The sequence below is a fragment of the Marmota flaviventris genome, chromosome 3 (assembly GCF_047511675.1).
Source record: "Marmota flaviventris isolate mMarFla1 chromosome 3, mMarFla1.hap1, whole genome shotgun sequence".
Taxonomy (NCBI): Eukaryota; Metazoa; Chordata; class Mammalia; order Rodentia; family Sciuridae; genus Marmota; species Marmota flaviventris.
The window spans coordinates 67,636,584-67,657,938 of NC_092500.1; the positions used below are offsets into that span (position 1 = coordinate 67,636,584).

At 41.7% G+C, this 21,355-nt stretch overlaps 2 protein-coding genes across 6 annotated transcripts; one reads left to right on the forward strand and one right to left on the reverse strand.

Annotated features, from left to right (window-relative positions):
- The first annotated feature begins 875 nt into the window (after positions 1–875).
- Fkbp11 (FKBP prolyl isomerase 11) lies at positions 876–5,197 on the forward strand. 3 transcript variants are annotated; one of them, XM_027949864.3, is made up of 6 exons: positions 886–1,906; positions 2,068–2,133; positions 2,520–2,607; positions 2,905–2,938; positions 3,282–3,352; positions 4,959–5,197. In XM_027949864.3, exons 1-6 carry the CDS (start codon positions 1,781–1,783, stop codon positions 5,174–5,176), a joined length of 603 nt encoding a protein of 200 aa, XP_027805665.1. In that variant the 5' UTR covers positions 886–1,780; the 3' UTR covers positions 5,177–5,197. The 3 variants fall into 3 exon arrangements, with proteins under 3 accessions (XP_027805667.1, XP_027805665.1, XP_027805668.1); XM_027949866.3 differs by lacking the exon at positions 2,068–2,133 and having other exon boundaries at positions 876–1,906; XM_027949867.3 differs by lacking the exons at positions 886–1,906; positions 2,068–2,133 and adding an exon at positions 2,205–2,363.
- A 374-nt stretch (positions 5,198–5,571) lies between these two features.
- On the reverse strand, positions 5,572–13,389 carry Ccdc65 (coiled-coil domain containing 65). 3 transcript variants are annotated; one of them, XM_027950010.3, is made up of 8 exons: positions 13,088–13,389; positions 12,363–12,530; positions 8,887–9,056; positions 8,190–8,328; positions 6,996–7,193; positions 6,585–6,803; positions 6,070–6,222; positions 5,572–5,984 (listed from the first exon to the last, which is right to left on the reverse strand). In XM_027950010.3, the coding sequence occupies exons 1-8, from the start codon at positions 13,217–13,219 to the stop codon at positions 5,667–5,669; spliced, it is 1,497 nt and encodes a 498-aa protein (XP_027805811.1). In that variant the 5' UTR covers positions 13,220–13,389; the 3' UTR covers positions 5,572–5,666. The 3 variants fall into 3 exon arrangements, with proteins under 3 accessions (XP_027805811.1, XP_071466022.1, XP_071466023.1); XM_071609921.1 differs by lacking the exon at positions 6,996–7,193; XM_071609922.1 differs by lacking the exon at positions 6,585–6,803.
- Between the last annotated feature and the right edge of the window lie 7,966 nt (positions 13,390–21,355).

The following is a 21,355-nucleotide window of genomic DNA, read 5'->3' on the forward strand; positions in this document are numbered from 1 at the left end:
ACTTACTTTCTTTTCTTTTTCTTTTTTTGGTACTGGGCCAAGACAATACTTTCAACACTTCTGTTTCTTATTAGACATAAACTAGGTGACCAATAAGTCCTCTAGGTTTTTTTTTGTTGTTGTTTGTTTGTTTGTTTTTGCAGTGCAGGGGTTTGAGTCCAGGGGCACTAAGCTACATCTCAGCACTTTATTTTTTTGGTAAGAGGGATTGAACTCAAATGCACTAAACCACCAAGCTACATCCCCAGCCCTTTTTTGTATTTTATTTAGAGACAGTGTCTCTCTGAGTTCCTTAACACTTCACTTTTGCTGAAGCTGGCTTTGAACTTGCAATCCTGCCTCAGCCTCCTAGGCCACTGGGATTATAGGCGTGTGCCACCTTGCCTGGCCTCTTTTTATTTTTTGAGACAGGGACTTACTACTAAGTTGTCTAGGCTGGCTTTGAATTTGTGATCCTCTTGCTTCAGCCTCCCTAGTACCTGGGATTATAGGTGTGCCCCACTATGTCTGTGACCATATGCAGCTTTAAGGGAGACATAGAAATATACTTTTATGGGGATATATTCAGTATTTAGAATTTTGCGATATAATTTGCATAAAGTGAGATTCCAAGATTGTAAACAGAGTTTAAGATTTGACAAGTGCTTGCAGCCAACTCATGACCCTCTCACGTTATGGAGCATTCATCACTCCAGAAATTCCCTCCTGCTGGTGTGTGTGTGTGTTTTCTTTAACAACCCCATAGAGTGGCTGGGGCTGGGCGGGGGGGGGGGGGGGGGGCGGGTGCGCAGAAAAAATGAGGTCTTAATGGGAATGAAAAAAAGAGCTGGAGAGACTGGAGGGAGAAGCCAAAGGAGACTGGTTGAATGTAGACAAAGAATAATAAGAGAATGCTGATAGCAAAGCCCCCAACAAAAAGAGGAGATTGGGAGAATAAGACCAGGTTGTTGCAGGTGGGATGGAAGGAGGAAGAATGAGTACTTGTTGGGTGTGTTGAGTCTGAAGTGCTGGCAAAACATCTAGGTGGAGATGCCTAGTAGGTAGTTGTGTCTAGGGCTTGCAAGGGCAGTCAAAGCTCAGTTGCCCCAAATACCAGAGAGATGATGCTAAAGACAACAGGCCAAGAAATGGCCCAAGAGTTTGGTAAATGTGAGCTCCCTGATAGCCTTTGAGCGAGCAGAATTCAGGTGCCAAAGGCTGAGTAAATTATGCAAATGGTACTGGTAGGATGGCTGAAATCATTTGAAACCCTCTTTAAAGACTGAAATTCTTGCATAAACAAAAGGTTTGTATGTGCTGCTCTTTTAAAAAGGTTGTTAATGAAAGCAGAAAAATGGTAATGCCAGAGGAAAATATCAGGGATTCATCCCATTCTTACAGGAAAATAGTTCCTTGTGCTTTCCAGTTAGCTTTCCAAGAGCAAAAGGATAGGACAGTGCTCTGCTCCAGAGAGTGGAGCTGAAGGTATAGAGATGGGAGAGGGATGCCACCTTTGACAACTGTTGGTGTGGCAGCAATTCCTCCTGTGGGACAGAACGGCTAACGGACAGATGGGTCAGAATGCGAATTCCCTATCTCAGAGAGTAGGGAGGGCTCCCTGCGGCCTCCTCCCTCCAGGAGGTGGGGACAAGGTGGAGCAAGGATTGCGAGAGGAGGAGCTCCCTCATCACCACAAGTCCGGTCGCGTCCAGTCTCGCCTGGGCGCCGAGGAAAAGCTCTCCTAATCGCCGCCACTAGAGTAGCCTGTCCTGGTGCCCCAGTGCCCTGCCCCCATCCAGTCATGACCCTGCGCCCCTTATTCCTGCCCCTCCATCTCCTGCTGCTGCTGCTCAGTGGGGCGATGTGCCGGGCTGAGGCTGGGTTCGAAACCGAAAGTCCCGTCCGGACCCTCCAAGTGGAGACTTTGGTGAGGAGATGGGCCAGAACCTGTGGGGGAACTCCAGGATCTAAACGAACCTGGGAGTGGGGAAGAGAAGAAGTGTGGGAACTGAGTTGGATGGTGCTGGGTCTAGGGGAGAGAACTAGATCTTTGGAGGAGCTTCCGTGACCCTTGTAGTCCGATCGTAGGTGGAGCCCCCCGAACCGTGTGCGGAACCCGCTGCTTTTGGAGACACGCTCCACATACATTACACGGTGAGGGGCACAAGGGGTTGGGGCGGGGCTTAGGAGGGGCGGGGCATTGCTGAAACACGTCAGCTTTGGCTTGGACACGTGGCAAGCGGTTTGGAAGGAAAAATTCAGGCTCTGGGGTCGTAGAGCACGTGGCGGGGGGAGGGGCGCCCCTCTTTCCTGCCTATTTCCCCTTGGTGCTTTTCCTCCAATTCCTCCTTGGCACTGAGAAACGTAGGGTGGAGAGGTCTCTAGTAAGTGCCAGCCCTTTGGGACTTCCTGTTCCTTTTTGCCCTGGGGGGGATAAACTGCAGCAGTAAGGGGGTTGCCGCCACCTTGCGGTCCAGGTGTGTGTTGCCGCCTCCTTAAGAGGTACTAGGTATGTGCTCTTGACGCTCTCTCCCAACCAGGGTACCTTGATAGATGGACGCATTATTGACACCTCTCTGACCAGAGATCCTCTGGTTATAGAACTTGGCCAAAAGCAGGTGATTCCAGGTATGTGACCTGTGCCTCTCATTTCACCTCTTCCCAACCTATGCCCTTACTTGGCCTCTTCAACCCCTAAGTTGCCCAGGAAAGGCCTCCTGGAATAAGACCCCAGGGCTCTTCCAGTTACTTCCTAAGATTTAAGCCTCACTTCTAATACTTCTCTTACCCCATACCCCATTGGAAACCAGGAATTTGAGAAGTGGGGAAGACTAAATTGAGAGTTAAGTGTGAACCTCTGATCTTTCTCTTGGGTGATTTGGTAAATGTGAGTAGCTTCCAGTAAGTTATGTCTTCTTCCTCAAGGTCTGGAGCAGAGCCTTCTAGACATGTGTGTAGGGTGAGTATCTGGGAAGAGGGTATAGGAGGGTGGGTATCCCCTTTCCCTGGGTAGAGGTTTTCTCTGCCATCCTGCTCCTGCAGGAGTCAGTAGAATGTGGGATAAAGGACTGTGGCTTCACATTGGATAGGTCCATGTCAGTAGGCCTTCTGAGGGCGTCTAAAACCCGTGCCCCTCTGGTTTTGTTGGAGGAGTTGGGGTTGTGGGGAGATGGACACTTTTGCTGTTAGGCACACAGGTGGGAAAGTTCATGTTTTGGGTATAAATATACAAGGGGTTTTGCTGACTGAGGGTACTGGCCCACCTTCCCACCTCTGGCTGTGACTTACATTCCTTCCCTCAGAGAGAAGCGAAGGGCAATCATCCCTTCTCACTTGGCCTATGGAAAACGGGGATTTCCACCATCTGTCCCAGGTAATCTGACTAGGTCTTTCTCTCAGGCCATCAAAAAACCAGTCCCTACAAGGAATTAATTTTTTTTTTTTTTTTTTTTTTGTCTGGAGCTTGAGAAGGTCCAGATCAGGTTTGCTGAAAGGGACAGGAGTGTCTGGGGCCTCCTTCTGCAGAGCCACTTTTTTTTTTTTTTTCTGCTCAGGTCACCAATAGAGACTACAAACATCACCTGTTAAGGCTACCTCTGGCAGCTGGCATATTTTTAGGGAAGAGATACCTGCTTGACCTACATGGGTCTGCTGCTTATATTACTACTTTCAGAATAGTCAAGGAACTAAAAAAAAGCAATCTTTAAAAGCCAAGTCTACCCCATAACTTGGAAAACTCTTATAAATCATTATTGTATCTATTTTTTTTTTAAAAAAATTAGTTATGTATGGACTTAATGCATTTATTTGTTTTTATGTGGTGCTAGGATTGAACCCAGTGCCTCACGCTCAGCTACAACTGAGTTGAGGCTCCCATTGAGCCACAATTACACCCCTATTATATCTATTTTTAAAAGGCTGATACTGGACAGATTTCCCAAAAGACATATCTTTTGCTTTTCGTTATAACAAATGTTCTATTAGCTAAAATGTGTTTTATTCCACAGAGCATTGAGAACATAATTCCTATCCTAGTCCCAGCTAGAGGAAGGTCTGGAAAGAGGGTAGGGGGACTAGAGAGAAACTATTTTAGCCAATGTTCTATTACTTCCCAATTCACAGTACTGCTTATTTGCTTCTTTGTATACCTCTCCCTTCCCATTCACTCCTCTTCCACCTGCCCCTATTTGTTTGTTTATGGTACTGGGGATGGAATCCAGGGCCACTCTATCACTGGGCTATACCCATACCCCCAGCCTTTTTTATTTTTTGAGACAGGGTCTCATGAAGTTGCCCAGGCTGGCCCTAACTTGTGATCCTCCTGCCTCAGCTTCTTGTACAGGTGTGCACTACCACATCTAGCTAAACTATTGTTTTTCTTTTCCTTTCTTTCTTTTCTTTTCTTTTGTAAGTTTTCTTTCTTTATTTTTTTTTTTAGTTGTTGATGGACCTTTATTTATATGTGGTGCTGATAACCAAACCCAGTGCCTCACACATGCTAGGCAAGCGCTCTACCACTGAGCTATAGCCCCAGCCCCAAACTACTGTTTTTCTAATAATCACACTGAATGTGCTCATTGGTTGGTGGAATTTTAAAATTATCTACTTTAAATCCAGTTAATTTCAGCTCTGCAATGATTCTGTCCATATGGCTCTTTGGAAAATGGGTATAGGTAGTATAGAGGGTTCTTTTATAAATGGAGAACAGCCTATATATTTCATATTCATAATTTTCCTGTGCTGTCAAAGACCTCACTGAACCCAAGCCATACATGTAGTTGGGGTCAATATGACTGTTACTAGACTCTGCTTATAACCCTCCTCTGCCTTTGTCTAAGGGAACTCAACCCCACATTTAAGTCTTGCCAGCTTCATAGTTGGCTTTGCTATAGCCAGCCCTTCCTGTTTTCATTCATATTCAAAGCCCCAGATAAAATGCACAAGAGATTCTAATCCTCACCTCCCCTCTGCCTCTCCAGCGGATGCAGTGTTGCAGTATGACGTGGAGCTGATTGCACTGATCCGAGCCAACTACTGGCAAAAGCTGGTGAAGGGCATTTTGCCTCTGGTAGGCATGGCCATGGTGCCAGGCCTCCTGTGTCTCATTGGGTTTCACCTATACAAAAAGGCCAACACACCCAAAGTCTCCAAAAAGAAGCTCAAGGAAGAAAAACGAAACAAGAGTAAAAAGAAATAAATTATAGTACTTTTTAAAGAGGTTTGTATTCTTCACCTGATACTTTCTGAAGCTGCTTTTTGTAAGTGGGAATGAGGTGAAGGGCTGAGAAAAAAAGGCATTCTGGAGTTGGATCTTGCCTGGCAAGGGGGGGTGGTTGGAAGCCTTAGGTCACCTCTTCCCCTGACCACCACTTGCTGTCCTAATATACCCCAAAGATCTGCCCATAGGATCTGCTCACTTGGCCTCTAGGTCCTTAAGGTTTTGGTATGAGCTCCCATGGTACCACAACACCAAAGAGCTGTGCTTCACTGCGTCATTGCCTTCCTATTTTCTCTGCTCCCCAGGATGGCAGTATTCCTAGTGTCTTCAAAGTGAACTGCTCTGTCCAAGACAGCAAAAATATAAGGAGTTCATAAACTCCATGGAAGTTTTTAATAGCAAAGCACTTGGGTCTCAAAAAAAAAATTTTTTTTTTCTTTGAAGTTGGAAAGACGTGTCCTCCCTTGGATCACAGGGTGTGGGAGATGATGTGGGCTGCTTCAATGATATTATAAGTAGTTGGAGGTGGTTTGTCACCTGACTGAGCAGTAGATGTGGACAAGGGTTGGGATAAGTTGCTTTGATGGTTGACTATGAAGAGTGGGTTAAACTTGCTCAACACTTCATCACTCACGGAGATGCCATCCAAGTACTGCTTGAGCATCTCCCGAAGCTTCCCATTAATTTCCAGCAGCTGGGCTCGTCTGTGTTGGAGGCTCAGTTGCTCCAGTTTCACCTTGTTGTACCTTTTCCAGAAATTCTCCATCCCTACGTAGTCAGCCATCACCTGGTAATTGAGTTAGAGAGGAAAAGTGTACTTCAGGACCCAGTAGCAAATGCTATCCCAAAGCCTATCCTCTCCCAGCCCTTACCTTCACAAGTTCCATAGTAAGCTCTTCAGGATTTTGTTCCTCATTCTCCTCCTGCATATTAGCTGTCAATACTGATGAATAAAAAGGCAGCACTTTCTCTTCCTCTGTTTCATATTTTCTACATATTTCAGCAAGTTTAAGGATCTTTTCACCCTGTTGGAAGCAGGAACAGACTTCATTAGGAAAGGGCTAAGAGGGAAATAGTGGAGTTAGTTCCCTGCATGAAACAACTCCAGGGGAACTTCTTATTAAAATGAGAGACAACAGTAATAAATACATCTAACACCTAGTGCTTACCATGTGCCAAGCACTGGTCTAAGTATTTCATATTTTTATTAAATTAAGCTGTTATTATTTAATTTAAAATGTATGAGGGGAGGAGAGAGAATAATGAAGATATTCCTAGTGTTCACTTAAGCTTAGGAAGCACGAGGAAACCCTCCTCTACTTCTAAGTTCCTTTCACCTCAAGCAGTTTATTTGCCTTTGTTCTGACTGTCCTCTCCCCTTTATTACCTTATCAACGATCTTTTTCAAGGCCTTGAGGGTGGCATTACTTTCCAGGGTGAGCTTGACTAAGTTCTCCTGGGATACCTCTCGGGCCTGCATCCTTTGAGCCTTAAGTTTTCGCAGTTGTATAAGGACCAACTCCTTGTCATTACGGATATACTGGTTCTGATCTTCACTCTCACGACTATGCAGCATGATTCTGCCTTTTGAAATAGTTATGGCCTCCTGGACAGACAGAGTAGACAGGAAACACTTGACCAGAGGAGGGTCTTTATTGACACAGGAAAAGGGCAGCCTGGGAACTGAAATCAGAGTATATCATCTTTTCTCACCCAGTGGAGTAATGAGACCCAGTGGGAACTGGGGAAAGGGGAATAATGGAGTAGTGTAAGTAGCATTTTTGGATGGTGATACTACCTGTAGTTTCTGTATTTTTTTCATTTGTGCTTCAATTTCTTTGGAGCTCTTCTCGTCCTTCACCTTTAAGGTTTCAAAGGCAATTTTCCGGTCCTCTGTGGCATCAGTATAATTCTTGAGTGCTTCTTGGAACCTTCTCCACAGATCTTCTACTACATTCTCTAGTTGTATTCGTAGAAAGTGCTTCTCTTCTAAGTTCTAGGAAGTTCCCCCCCCCCAAATACCCAATGTTTAAAATTATGCTACTAATGCCCTTTATTTCCACCATAAACCTCATGTTTTGAACTGTTAATAGTATTAATCAGTGCAGCAATCACCAATCAAAATGCCCATAAGGACCAGGAAGATAATATAAGAAAGTATTGTGGGCTGAGTGGTCCTGTAGTGAACTTGAGCTCCTACAACTCCACATGAATGCTGCCATTTGGAAACATGGCCCAGTGTTGCCACTAGATCTTTAAATTTTTCAAGGGAAGTCAAAAATTTAGATTTTTATGTGAAATATTTTCAATTTCTAAATATAGAAAATGTATTCAAAGTTTTTATAAAACATTGACATAACATGAAAACAAGAACCCCACCAGGCATAGTGGCACATGCCTCTAATCCCAGCAACTTGGGAGGCTGAGGCAGGAGGATTTTAAGTTCCATGCCAACCTCAGCAACTTAGCAAGACCCTGTCTCAGTAAAAAGAGTTGGGGGATATAACTCAGTGGTAAATTGCTCCTGATTTCAATTCCCAGTACCAAAATAAAAATAAAAGCAAAAAACAAAACAAAAAAAAACCCTATATCTAAACCTAGGTCTGTGGAGTAGTTAAGTTTGTAATCTCCAATATGGTAGAAAGCATTTTGGGCTAAGTGGCAGGAGACCTAGATTAATTCTTCTGGCTCTACCACAAATCAGAAGCGTGAGTCTGGCGGGTCATTTATTTATTTGGATCTTAGTATCTTCATCTGTAGTTCAGAGGAAGCCAGATGATCTCCTTGTTGCTTTTTAAGCTCCAAAATGCATTTTAGAATGATCTTCCTTCCTGACCAGTTTTTACAAAATTACAAAAAGCAGTTGAATCAACTACAGTGGCACACCCTTTTATTGACTGTTGGTTACAGGGTTCTCTTCTGTCACTAGTAGCTTGAACAGTTTTTCTCTTACTTCTCTCCCAGTTCCTGTCCCATTAATCCCCTTCTATACCTTGTTTTTGAGATCATCCCACATGCTTTGGAACTCCAACTTGCTTTCATACTCAGAATCTATATAGTTCTGCTCCATGGCCATGAAGACATCTTGTAGATAGTGAATCTCTTTCTCATGTTGGTCAATAATTGTCTTCCTATAGGAGACAAGATATTGTCCTTGCTGCAATGGATACAGCATATGGACCAATAATGACAATTTAAAGCAGTAGTAATAAAACTGTATGAATGGTACAAACTCTTTGATACTGACAGAGAACAGAGAGAGGGTGGGCTCTACATTTTTATGGCCAGAGAGAATAAGATTATTTTATTTTGATTTTTGAATAGGCAATACATTAATACAAATATAAATATAAGTGAAGTCTCCCTCCCAAATCTGTCTGCTGTGAGATGGGTAGGATTCTGATATTTGAAAGTAGATGGTAAGGGCATTTTGATGCCAGGTGGTGGTGGGTGTGTGTGTGTGTGTGTGTGTAGGGATATGGGGCGTGGGGGAAGGGGTAAAGGAAAGCAAAGGCTGTAAGGTGAACCTGAATTTGTTTAGAACAAACTCAGAATGTTCTCTGTTGTGGGTCATGTCATAATAAAAGTGGAATGCTTCCAGGTACTGGCCACCTGCTTACAAGCAGCTCCTTCACACAGAACAGTCACTCCCCTGGATTCAGTCCCCTATCTTCTCTTGGGACCCATACCTTTCTGTCTCAAACTCCTTGGTTAGGACCTCCAGCTCATTGTTGTAATTTTCCTCCAGGAGGTGGAGCCGGTGCCTCTGCAGGGCCAAGAGCTGGTCAATGTTGTGCAAGTGGCTGCGTAGGGCATGGGCATACTGCTCCTCAGCTTCTGATAGGTCCTTAGCTAAAGACTGGACAGGAAAACAGAGTTACCATTCTGGTCAGCATGGGCATACTGCTCCTCAGCTTCTGATAGGTCCTTAGCTAAAGACTGGACAGGAAAAACAGAGTTACCATTCTGGTCAAATGGCATCTGTGTGAGAAAATAAAAATGTATTCAGCTGGCTAGCTGGATGACATGATGGCATTTTTTTCCCTCAGTTTCTAATGCCAAGACTTTGGCTTTGTAAGTACTGGTTCACTCACTTTTTTTTTTTTTTTTAATGGTACCAAGAATTGAACCCAGGGGAATTTAACCACCAAACCACATCCCCAGTCCCCCTTTTTTATGTTTTATTTTGAGTCTGGGTCTTGCTAAGTTGCTTAGGGCCTACGTTGCTGAGGCTGGCTTTGAATGCACTATGTTCCTGCCTCAGCCTCCCGAGCCACTGGGATTATAGGTGTATGCCACCATGCCTGGCACCTACTCACTCTTGAATGTAAAGCAAGGATGATGTCAGGGATCCCCAATATCCTGTGGACAACAAATATTTACAATGATGGGGCCACCACTACATGGAATCAGGGTTTTTGGAGAAATGATCACTTGGAAGTTTTATGCAGAAAATAAGTTGAACCTAGGGTATCTTATCACAAAAGATCATTAAGAAGCTATCAACAGCCAATATAGTCATGTCATAAGGTCTCAGGAACCATTATGAAATATATATAGTAGATTATATTTTACAAACGTAAGCACAGCAGTATCTCCCATCTGATAATTTCCTGTAACATGATCTTGCCAATCCATTTCTGTAATATGACCTTGCCATCAAAAAGTAGACTCTTTTTCCATCATCTTGAATTTGGGAAGACTCTGACTCCCTGGATCAATAGAATATGGTGGAAGTGACCCTGTGCCAGTTCCAAGCATAGCCCTTTATGTGTCCTGGCAACTTCTGCTTCCTTCCCTTTGGGATGCTCCCTTTAGGAACCTAGCTGTCGTGCTGTGAGAAGCCCAGTTTACACAGGGGTCACAGGAAAGTTATATAGCAATAGATAACTGGTTGAACTCCTCTGACAGCCAGAATCAAGAGCCAGCCATCTAGGACATCTAGCCATCAGGCCTAGTTGAATACAGCACCAGCTGACATCTGACTGAAAACTAACCTTGCTTGAGAAGAATCACCCTGAGCTCAATTTGCCTAACAGAATCATGAGAGATAATAATAAATTGTTTTAAGCCAGGGTAATGAGTCACATTGTCTAAGCCCTAGACAACTGGTTAAAGGGTGAGATGACCAGGCTCAGGGATCTAAGGAATGTTAAAGTTCAGGAGATGGCGAGAGGAAGATGAATTCACAAAGAGGACTGGATATATGTGTCCCAAGAGGCAGGAGAAATGCCAGAATAGTGTCATGGAAGCCAAAAGAAAATTTTAAGATGTAGGTCATGAACAAGAGTGTCAATGCCATGGAAAGGTCAGATTAGAGGAGAAGTAATGATGAAAAGTAGCCAGGATTCTGGATTGGTGACTTTTATCAGAGTAATTTCCTAGAAAAAGGTAGATATTGTGGGATGCAGGGTAAATGGGAAATGAATAAGTAGAGGCAGGTAGTGAGGATCACTAATATTTGCATATTGTATATTTAACATGCACAATCTTGGTTTTTCAGGAATTACCCTGAAAATGCTTAATATTAGCAGTGTGTGATTGACCTAAGGCAAGGACTGCAATCATAAGCTACAAAGTTATTTGTAAGAAGAAGCTAATTGGTTCATGGGTAACCTGGCCAACTGCTCAACATTCCTTAATAATAATAATAATAATAACCACTCCTTAATGAGTACCACTGGTTCTTTTTTCATCAATTATTTGATAACTACCAATATGTTCCTGGGAAAATCCACTTAAAAAGCCATTAAGTATAAACTGGCAGAGTGAAAAACGTCTAGTGTGTATTTTTTTCTGCAAATTTGAAGATTCTTACTATGCATCTCTGACAGTTGCCCAGGTCTGCCGGAATTTTTTCCCCAGGGGTAGGCTGTGAACAAAAAGCATGTTTTCTAGAGGGGGGAATACCTTTTTGATAGTGTGTATTTGCTGTTACTGTGGAGTTTTTGGTTTTGAAATGGAAACAACCAACAAATCAGTAAATAGAGATAGGATGTAAAAAGCAGGGTAAAAGAAGAAGCTGGGCATGGTGGGCACATCTATAATCCCTGCTACTTGGGAGGCTGAGGCACGAGGATCACAAATTCAAGGCTAGTCTTGGCAACCCAGCAAGACCTTGTCTCAAAATAAAAAAATATAAATGGCTGTGGATGGAGCTTAATGATAGAATGTCCTTGGTTCAATCCCCAGTACTGTAAAATAAGAGAAAAGGAAGGAAAGATAAAACAAAAATTCCTTGAAAATAGGGAGGAATCAAGAACTTAAGAATATCTCAAGATGGGGAAGGAGGGAAAAAGTGCTGGGGAATGATATTGGTCAAATTATATTATTTTGTGAATTGTGTGCATGTACAAATATGTAACAACCAATCCCATAAGTATGTTACAACTATAATGCACCAATAAAAAAATGTGGTAGTGGGGAGAACCTCCCAGGAGCATAAGCATGGATGATTGAATTGCTTAGTAATCCAGAAATTTTCTTACCTATGGAGATCTTCCCAACCTTTTTCAAGGTTATATCAAAGAGGCCAAACATTCTGGTTGAATGAAGCACTGGAGTGGGAGTTAAGAAACCCATGTTGTACTCTCCTAGCTCTCTCACTGACTAGCTATGTGGTCTTGGGCAAGTCAGTTCCTTTCTCTGACACTGTAATAAAGGTGTGGGACTAAGTTCAATTCACTGGGTGATATATATATACTGTGCCTTGAAACTCTAATATTATAGCTGGGTTTGGTGGCACATGCCTGTAATTCCAACAATTTGGAAGGCTGAGACAGGAGGATCACAAGTTCAAGGAGGCATCCTCAGCAACTTAATGAGATCCTGTCTCAAGAAATAAAAAGGGTTGGGGATGTAGCCCAGTGGTAAAGCACCCATGAGTTCAATCCCTAGTAACAAAACCAAACCAAACCAAACAACCCTCTAGTATTACATAGTTCTGATTTGGGGCAGTAGATGACCAAGGAGAATGGCTCCCTTCAAGGAAAAAAGAGGAATGAATGACAGCTCAATACTCTATTTTTCATCTCAGGAAAAACAATTATTGCCAAAAGCCTGCCTTTAACAACAGTCTGTGTCTTGTGAGGGCTTTAAGATTGATTAATTCCCTAGGTCCATTCTATTAAGAATACTCAACTGTTTCTTTGGAAAGAGTGCCTACCTTGATGACATTGTCCTTGCAGTCCACCACTCGTTCAAATATTTGACTGAGGATTTCAATGTCTTTATGAAGTTCTTTAGTCTTGACTTCTCGAAGGGCAGTTCTCCACTGTGTGTTAATCTTATTAAGGTTAAGAGCACTGTTTTGTTCCTCTTTGGCCAGCTTGTCCTGTGTGAAGGAATGATTAAACACCTCTAAAGACTAAGGCCAAATGCCCTGACACAGTACGATGAACAAGATCACTGTAGTTTGTCACCTGACACCTTATCCACTGTGTTTTCTAAGGGATCATACTCAGGGGGTTCCTGTTTTTGTTTTCGGAGGGCCCAAAGTAAGTCAGGAACAGCCTGATGGCATCATAGGGAGAGCAAGAGTAAGTCAGGGGGAGGCATTCAAGCATCAGAGTAGGATGATTATAATGACCCATCTCCAGGGAGAATATCAGAATTCAAAATAGCTAAATTCGGATAGCCAGCACCATCTACTTAGTTCTGGGGCTCAGTTGAGACTGCCAACTCTATTCCACCTGCCCTCCTTCAGGCTTCCAGAGTACTCCCCACCTCCCGAACAGTGTTGCCTTAAATCTAAGTATATTTGGATTTCAGGGTTTTCGGAGGAGGGGAGGAGGGAAAGAAAACGAGTTGCCGCGATGACAGGAGCCAGGAGCCAGGGCCAGTGCAGGGGGTGGTAGGGGTTGGGCAGGACATAATGAAGAAGGCCATCACCTTCAAGAACTGGCTGAGGAGCCTCTCTTTCTTCTTGGCCATTTCCTCCTCTGCCAGCAACTTCTGCTGATACAGAAGCAGCTGCTCCTCTTCCGACAGAGGTGTCTTGGCCTTTTTCCCTCTCCTAAGCATGCTTGGGCCTAGGATTGGATCCAAGCAAGGAGCTGCGGCTGGCCTCTACCCACGTTAGGGTAGAAGGAAAACACTCCCTAGAAAGACACCTTCTGGAACTGCCCCTGGAACTAAGGTAGCCGGATCTTAGCTCTCAGTCTTCCGACAAGAGAACCCCAGCGGTGTGTGATCTCCGCCTCTCCAGGGGAAATAAATGCGTCTCGTTTCCTAGCAACGAAGATCTCGTTAAGACAGCCCAGTGAGAGGCTGGGAGAAGAGCCCTGTCTTGGAGCGCCCCCTACCAGCTGGAGGACTGCAGTCAGTTTTTGTGAGAGTTCCTTCACCCCTTCAAAAAGCTCAGTCTCCACAGTGTGCTTTATATTTTTAAGTTTCTATTTATTTTTATTCCTCCACAGAGAACTTTTTGTTTGTTTAGAATGGCCATAATAAAGAAGATAGTAACAAGTGTTGGAGGGAATGAGGAGAAACAGTTTGGCAGTTTTTCAGAATCTAAGACATAAAGGTTAGGGTTTGGGATATAGCTCGTTAGTAGAGCAAACACAGGGCTTGGGTTTAAATCCCAGAAGAGCAAAAAATAAAATAAATAAATAAATAAAAAATGACCAAAAAAAGGCAAATGTTAAACAAAAACCCATGTAAATTTATGATGTGATCCAGCAATCTCACTCTTGGAACTTTTCCTAAGAGAAAAATGTATGCACACAAAGACTTGCTCAGGGGTGTTCTCAACTATACCACTCACAAAGGACCAATTGAAAAAATTGGAAACAGCCTAACTGTCCATCAATATGTGAATGGGTAGACAAAATATGCTATGTCCATGTATTGGAACATTATTCAGAAATAAAAAGGAACAGAGGTGGATACATGCTATAATGTGGACAACTCTCAAAAACATCACATATTATATCATTTAATTTATTTTAGTTTTATTTTTTTGAGACAGGGCCACCCCTTGTTGACCATGCTGGCTTCAAACTCATAGTCCTCCTGCCTCAGCCTCCTGAATAGCTGGGATTACAGGCATGTACCACTGCATTCCCCTGTATCATACCATTTATATGAAATGTCAGAAAAAGCTAGACTGTACAGACAGAAAGTGGATTACTATTGAAATCCTAACCCCTAATAGGATGGTATTAGGAGGTGGGGACTTTGTGCTGTAATAAGATTTAGATAGTATCATGAAGGTAGGTTCCCATAATGGGAAGTGTCCTTAGAAGGAAAAGAGACTACAAACTGTCTCTCTTGGTCTTGTGAAGATACCAAGCTGGGTGTGGTGGTGCACAACTATAATCCCAGAAACGGGATTGAGGCAGGAGGATCAAAAGTTTCAGACAAGCCTGGGAAATTTAGCAAGACCCTATTTCAAGATAAAATTAAAAGGGCTAGAGATGTAGCTCAGTGGTAGAGTGCCTATAAGTCAATTCCCAGTACTGAGGTTCAAAAAAAAGACACTAGAAGACTGCCTTTTGCACACTGGGAAGAGAGCCCTCATCAGACAGCAGATCTGTCAGGGCATTAATCTTGGATTTCTCAGCCTCCAAAACTGTGAGAAAGAAATGTTTGTTGTTTAAGTCACCCAGTGTATGATATTCTGTATGGTGGCTTGAACTAAAATAATCATCCATTGCCTGGGAGAGGGGAAGGGAAGATTAATAGTAAGTGTGCATAAGGGATCATATTAGGATGATGGAAAGGTTCTAAAACTTGAGTCAAGTTGAATGACTTGATAAATTTGGGTTAAAAAGTCATTGAACGGTATACTTGAAATGAGTAGATTTTATATCAGATATGCAAAATGTGCCTCAAAGTTGTTTTAAATGTGAAATATAATGCTCATATTAGGGTTCCCCAGATAAACCAATGTGTGTGTGTGTGTGTGTGTGTGTGTGTGTGTGTTTTTACAAGGATTTGATTCATGTGATTTTGGAGACTGAGACATTGGCAGTTGGCAAACTGGATACTCAGGAAAACTTCAATTTGAAAGTCACCAGCTCAAGATTCAGAAGAGCCTATGTCTCAGAAAAGACCAGTTCAAACAGACAGGAAGAGTTCACTCTCACTGAGCCTTTCTGGTATATAGGTCTTCAAGGACTGGATGAGGCCCATCCACATTATGAGGACTGTCTGTTTTACTACATCTATGGATTCAAATGTTAATCTCATCTAGAATCAACCTCACAAAGACACCCAGAATAGTATTTGAACAAATGTCCAGTACTCCATCACTCAATTAAGTTGACATAAAAAACAGCCCTTGTCACTTTGTCCCTATATGAATCTCCTTAAACCATACTTAATCTCCAAATAAGATAATAACAAGGTCATAATTGTACCTAACATGATACAGCTATCCTGTATATAATCAAAAACACCCTAACTCCTTCCACAGAAGCGGTTAAACTCCTTGAGTGATGTTTATTCTTCTTGCTATCCCATAGTTCAAATATTATGATGTAAAGTTAGTAATACTTAAATATTGGATATCAAGTTGATAATCTTATGTTACATGATAAGGGAATAAAAGAAGAAAAATCTAAAGATAATTGCCTGTTATATATACACACAAATATATTCATAACAAAACAAGGCAAAAATACAATGGTTCCAGTCCTCAGTTTTATAACTGGTCACATTGTGGTACCTGATATTTGGAACTACCTTTTCCCATTACCATTCTGTATTCCTTTTGTCTTCAGTAAGCATCTCAGCAGATCATGGTTCTTTACGTGGAGGGGTGACCCAAACCTTCTTTCCTGAAGCACTGGGCCATTAATAGTCCTGCCTGCATTGTTCATTTCCATTGACCTTAGTCACAGGGTTTGCTAAAAGATGACCTAAGGGATCTTCTGCATCCCAGACTACTCTTACTTTCCCTCAATTGTGTAGTAATATTCCAGTTTCTCCTTGGTAGTCAGGATCAATCATCCTTGACAACCCCATAATTCCCTTCTTAGTCTGTTGATTCCAAGTCAAGAGGAGTCCAAAGTGACTAGGCATCAATCTCAACTGAGAGTTCTGTGGAAACATTGTGTCTTCTGGTAGAAGCATTCCTCTTCAGGGAGCTAAGATCTCTAGGCCAGCAAAACATGAGATCAGGGGAACAGGATATAAAACTTTTACTAATGGGTTACAATAGTGAGTGGTGCCACTCCCATGACTCCCAAGCTTATTCACAGCATTCATATAGCCTTTGTGGGTATCTTGCCTTAGTCCTGTAGGTTACAGTACCTAGTTGGCACTATAACAGAGTCTTCAAAAGGCCATTCTATTGTTTTATCAAATCGGCTGCTTCAGATTGGTGAGAAACATAATAAGACCAGTTAATTTCAAAAGAATTAGCCCATTGCCATATTTCATTTGAAGGGAAGTGAATTCCTTGATCAAAAGCCATATAGTGTGAAATAGCATGACGGTGGACAAGACGTCCTGAAAGTCACGGATGATAGTTTTGGCAGAAGCATTGTGTTCAGGAAAGGCAAATCCGGATTTGCTCTTTCCCATGTTTATTTGCCATTTGGACATCCTCTTTTTGTGGTGTATCTATTCAAACTTCTTGACTATGTTTATATTAGGTTATATGTCTTTTATTGAATTGTAATAGTTCATTTTATTATCTGGATGAAAGTCCTCTATCAGTATGTGTTCCAAATCACTTCTTCCAGTCTCTGGTTTACCTTTTCATTTTTTTAAAAAAATTTTAATAAAAAATGTTAATTCACATACCATAATATTTAACCTCTTCTTTTTCATATATATATATATATATATATATACATGTGTGTGTGTGTATGTTTTTGTGTGTGTGTGTATATATATATATATATATATATTTTTTTTTTTTTTTTTTTTTTGAGATACTGGGAATTGAACTCAGGGTTTCATGATTGCCAAGCAAGTGTGTAACCATTGAGCTACACCTCAGTTCCCTCTTTTTTATACTGATAAGAAATCTTTTCCTATCCTAAGGTCATGAGGGTAGGTTCCTACCTTATTTTCTAGAGACTTTATTGTTCTGCCTTTTTGTATCTATAATTCACCTGGAGTATGGGAGACCAACCTCGCATGTGACTGAATTAAGTCCCCTGCTGGGCGATGTGGCGTCAGGCACCCATGCTGCTAGACTGCCCCACTCTTCTAGGGTTCCAGTGACTGTGCCTTCCTACAGCCCCATGGGTGGAGCTATGCTCACCTGTTCCTTTGTAATATTACCCCTTGCCCTGTTTAGAATAGAATGTTCCATGGAAGTGCCTTGTGTGTGTCCCCTTCTCTTACTGTGCCCTTGGGTGTGGCCTACCTAGATGTCAGTCAACCTGCTGACAGTGGACATCATGAAGACAGACTCAGCCCCCTGAAACCTGACTCCTTGCCTCATTTGAATAGCTTCTCCTCAGTAAAAGGGGTCAGCATGTGCTCTTGCTCTCTCTCTTCCTGTGGACCTTTAAGGTTAGAGGAGCCATCACAGTGACCCCAAACAAAAAGGTATTTGTGTCTCTTGTGTGGTTATTTTTTGCAGCCCAGTTAGCCCAGTTTACCTTGAGTGACCCCTGAGACTTTTGGTCATGAACAGAAACCGGGGCACTGGAGTTGTTTGATGTTGTGATTTTATATATTCCTTTGGGGTATTTCCTCACTGCTTTGCATTGTTTTCCTTTGTCATAAATCAAGTGTCCAGTAGCCGGGCATAGTGGTGCATGCCTATTATCCCAGAGGCTTGGGAGGCTGAAGCAGGAGGATAGTGAGTTCAAAACCAGCCTCAGCAATTTAGTGAGACCCTCTCTCTAAATTAAAAATAAATAAATAAAAAGGGCTAGGGATGTGGCTCAGGGGTTAAGTGCCCCTGGGTTCAATCCCTGTACCAAAAAATAAATAAATAAAATATCCATATATGCGTGGGTTTGTGTTTGGGTTCTTTATTCTATTCCATTGACCTTGCTTATTTTTGTACCAATATAACACTGTCTTAATTATCATATATTTATTATAAGTATTAATATATACTAGACCAAGAACTTAACATTTGTTCTTCTTGGAGAGCATCTTAGTGATTCTTTTTTTTTTAATAGTTGTATATGGACAGAATGCCTTTATTTTATTTGTTTATTCATATATGGTGCTAAGGATCGAACCCATTGTCTCATGCATGCTAGGCAAGCACTCTGCCACTGAGCTACAGCCAGCCTGCATCTTAGTTATTCTTGACCTTTGAGTTTCCATGTACATTCATAAATCAGTTTGTTAGTTTTCAAGCCATTGGGATTTTATAGGGGATTGCAGTGAATCTCTTAGATGAGTTTGAAGAGAACTATCACTTTTATAAGAAGTCTTCTAATTCATGAACATGATATATCTATTAATTTAGGTTATTCTTTGTCTTAATATTTTTATACAGTATTTCTGTTAAAGATCTTTTTGTTTTATTTTATTTTTGACAGTTCTGGGTATCAAACTCAGGGCCCCATGCCTGCTATGCAAGTACCCTACCACTGAGTTACATCCCAGCCTGCTAGAGGTCTTAAATATATTTTGTTAGAATTATTCTTAGGTATTTGATAATTCTATTCCAGCATAAATGGCACCTTTTCAAACCTTTTTTGTTGCTAACATGTAAGAATGAAATGAACTTTTTGAAAATTGATCTTGTATTTCTGCAGTGTTTCTTTTTATTATTATTATTATTTATATGTATTTTTTTGATGCTGGAGAATGAATCCAGGGCCTTGTTCATGCTAAGCAGGCACTCTACCACTGAACTATACCCCCAGCCCAAATTCAGCAGTATTTCTAAACTCACTTCTTAATCCATGTACTTTATTTGTAGATTTTTCTAGATTTTCCATATCACAATTATATCATCTCTAAATAGTGAGTTCATTACAATCTCTAGGACAATGTAAAACAATATTAAATAAACAATAATGGGCATTTTGTTGCTTCCCCTTTACTCAAAGGGAAAGCTTTCAACATTCACTACTAAGTATGACATTTACTTATAAGAATTCTTTTGGGGGAGGGGTACTGAAGATTGAACCCAAGGCCTTGTGTATGCTAGACAAGTATTCTACCACTGAGCTATACCCCCAACCCAGAATTTTTGTGGGGGTAGGGTACTGGGGATTAAACCCAGTGGCCCTCTATGATTGAGCTATACCCCCAGTGCCTTTTACTTTATTTTGAGGTAGGGTCTTACTAAGTTGCTGAGGCTGGCCTTGAGTTTATAATCCTCTTGCCTCAGGTGGGATTACAGAAGAGTACCACCACACATGTTTTGGAATTTTTAAAAATTATAGATTCAATTAAGAGTTTTTACTTTCATTATGATCAAACCCAAATGCTCATACTTCAGGATTAGCTCTTCACAGAACTCTTGCTCCAGAAAATCAGTGTCATCAAACTGAGGTACTGACTGCTTGCAATATCATACTGGGCACAGAGGCACACAGCATGGAAATGAGTGGATAGGGCCCTGAATTCTGGTTCAACAAAGTCCTGTATTTTAGCACAAGGTCAGAACCAAGTTTTGAACAAACTTAAACTTTGAATATTTCTTCATCTGCAAAGTGAGGAGAATAATCCCTTCCCTATTTTTTAGGATTGGAGCTTAACAAATTCGAAATCGTGTGTAAAAAGCACTTTGAGCTGGAAATAGTGGTGCAGCTTTGTAATCCCAGTGGTTTGGGAGGCTGAGGCAGGAGGACTGAACATTCAAGGCCAGCCTCAGTAACTTATCGAGACTCTGTATCAAAATAAAAAATAAAAAGCTGAGAAGGGGGGCTGTATGATGGCTGTGGCTGTGGCTCAGTGGTAGAGCACTTGCCTACCAAGCATCACATAAAAATAAATAAATAAAATAAAGACATTATGTCCATTTACAACTAAAAAATATTTTTAAAAAAAGCTGAGGAGGGGGGAATGTGGCTCAATGGTTGGTTCGTTAAATTCTTGGTACCAAAAAAAAAAAAAAAAAAAGAAAAGAAAAAAGAAAAAAGGCACTTTGAAAATTGTAACTAAGCTGGATATGATGGCACATCCCTGTTATTCCAGCTACCCGAGAGGCTGATGACAACTTCCATGCCAGCCTAGATAACTTAGCAAAACCCTGTTTCAGAAAGTACAAATAGCTTGGGATGTTGCTCAGTGGTAGAGCATCCCCTGGGTTCACTCCCCAATATCAGTAGAGAAAGAAAGAAAGAAAGAAAAAAAGAATATTGTAAAAAAAAAAAAAGGCATTATTATTGAAAAGCTGGCAATTTAGCAGAGAAAATAATAAATATAGACACAGGTAGCATGTATAACTTTTTTTTTTTTTTTTTTTTTGGTACTGGGGATTGAACTCAGACTCAGGGGCACTCAACCACTGAGCCACATTCCCAGTCCTATTTTGTATTTTATTTAGAGACAGGGTCTCACTGAGTTGTGTAGCACCTTTTTGCTGAGGCTGGCTTTGAACTTGCGATCCTCCTGTCTCAGCCTCCCAAGCCACTTGGATTACAGGCATACACCACCGTGCCAGGCTCAATAACCAAATTTTTGAGCACTCATATTTGTGCTAAGTACTGAGTTAAGTGTTATATTTGCATTACCTCATGGGATTCTTACAAAATCCTGTGAAGTAAGCGCTGCTATTATTTATATTTTAAAGATGAGAAAAGTGATACTTTTAGAGGGTTGACTCAAAATTATGTGGTTCCTGAGTGACAGTGCGGAAGTTGGTCAGTTTGGACGGACTGATGGCCCGTAAGAATACTGCATTTTTGTCTTGTCAAGGAATCTGACCCGCTTCACAGGGTACAAGTTATTTAATAACCTTTGTAAAGCAATCCACCCACCACTCTTTCTGTGTCTTTCTCATTTCTGTGAACGTTCCCCTTTTGCCCTTTCTGTATCCTTCTGCACTTCCTCCCTGAAATCCAGAATCTTCTTATAGCTTCGCAAATCAGATCTGGGATGGATGCAGAGGCTCCTGTTTCCATGGTGATGTGGGGAGGCTGTTACGCCGCACCGCCAAGTGTAGGCGATGCAGAGAACTGGCTGAGTATCCAAAGGTGTCGGCAGTAGACAGGTTCCAGAGAAAGCCAAGTCTGGAAGACTGGACCTCTCTGGACCTCCAGAAGAGTCTCCAGCCACTTTACA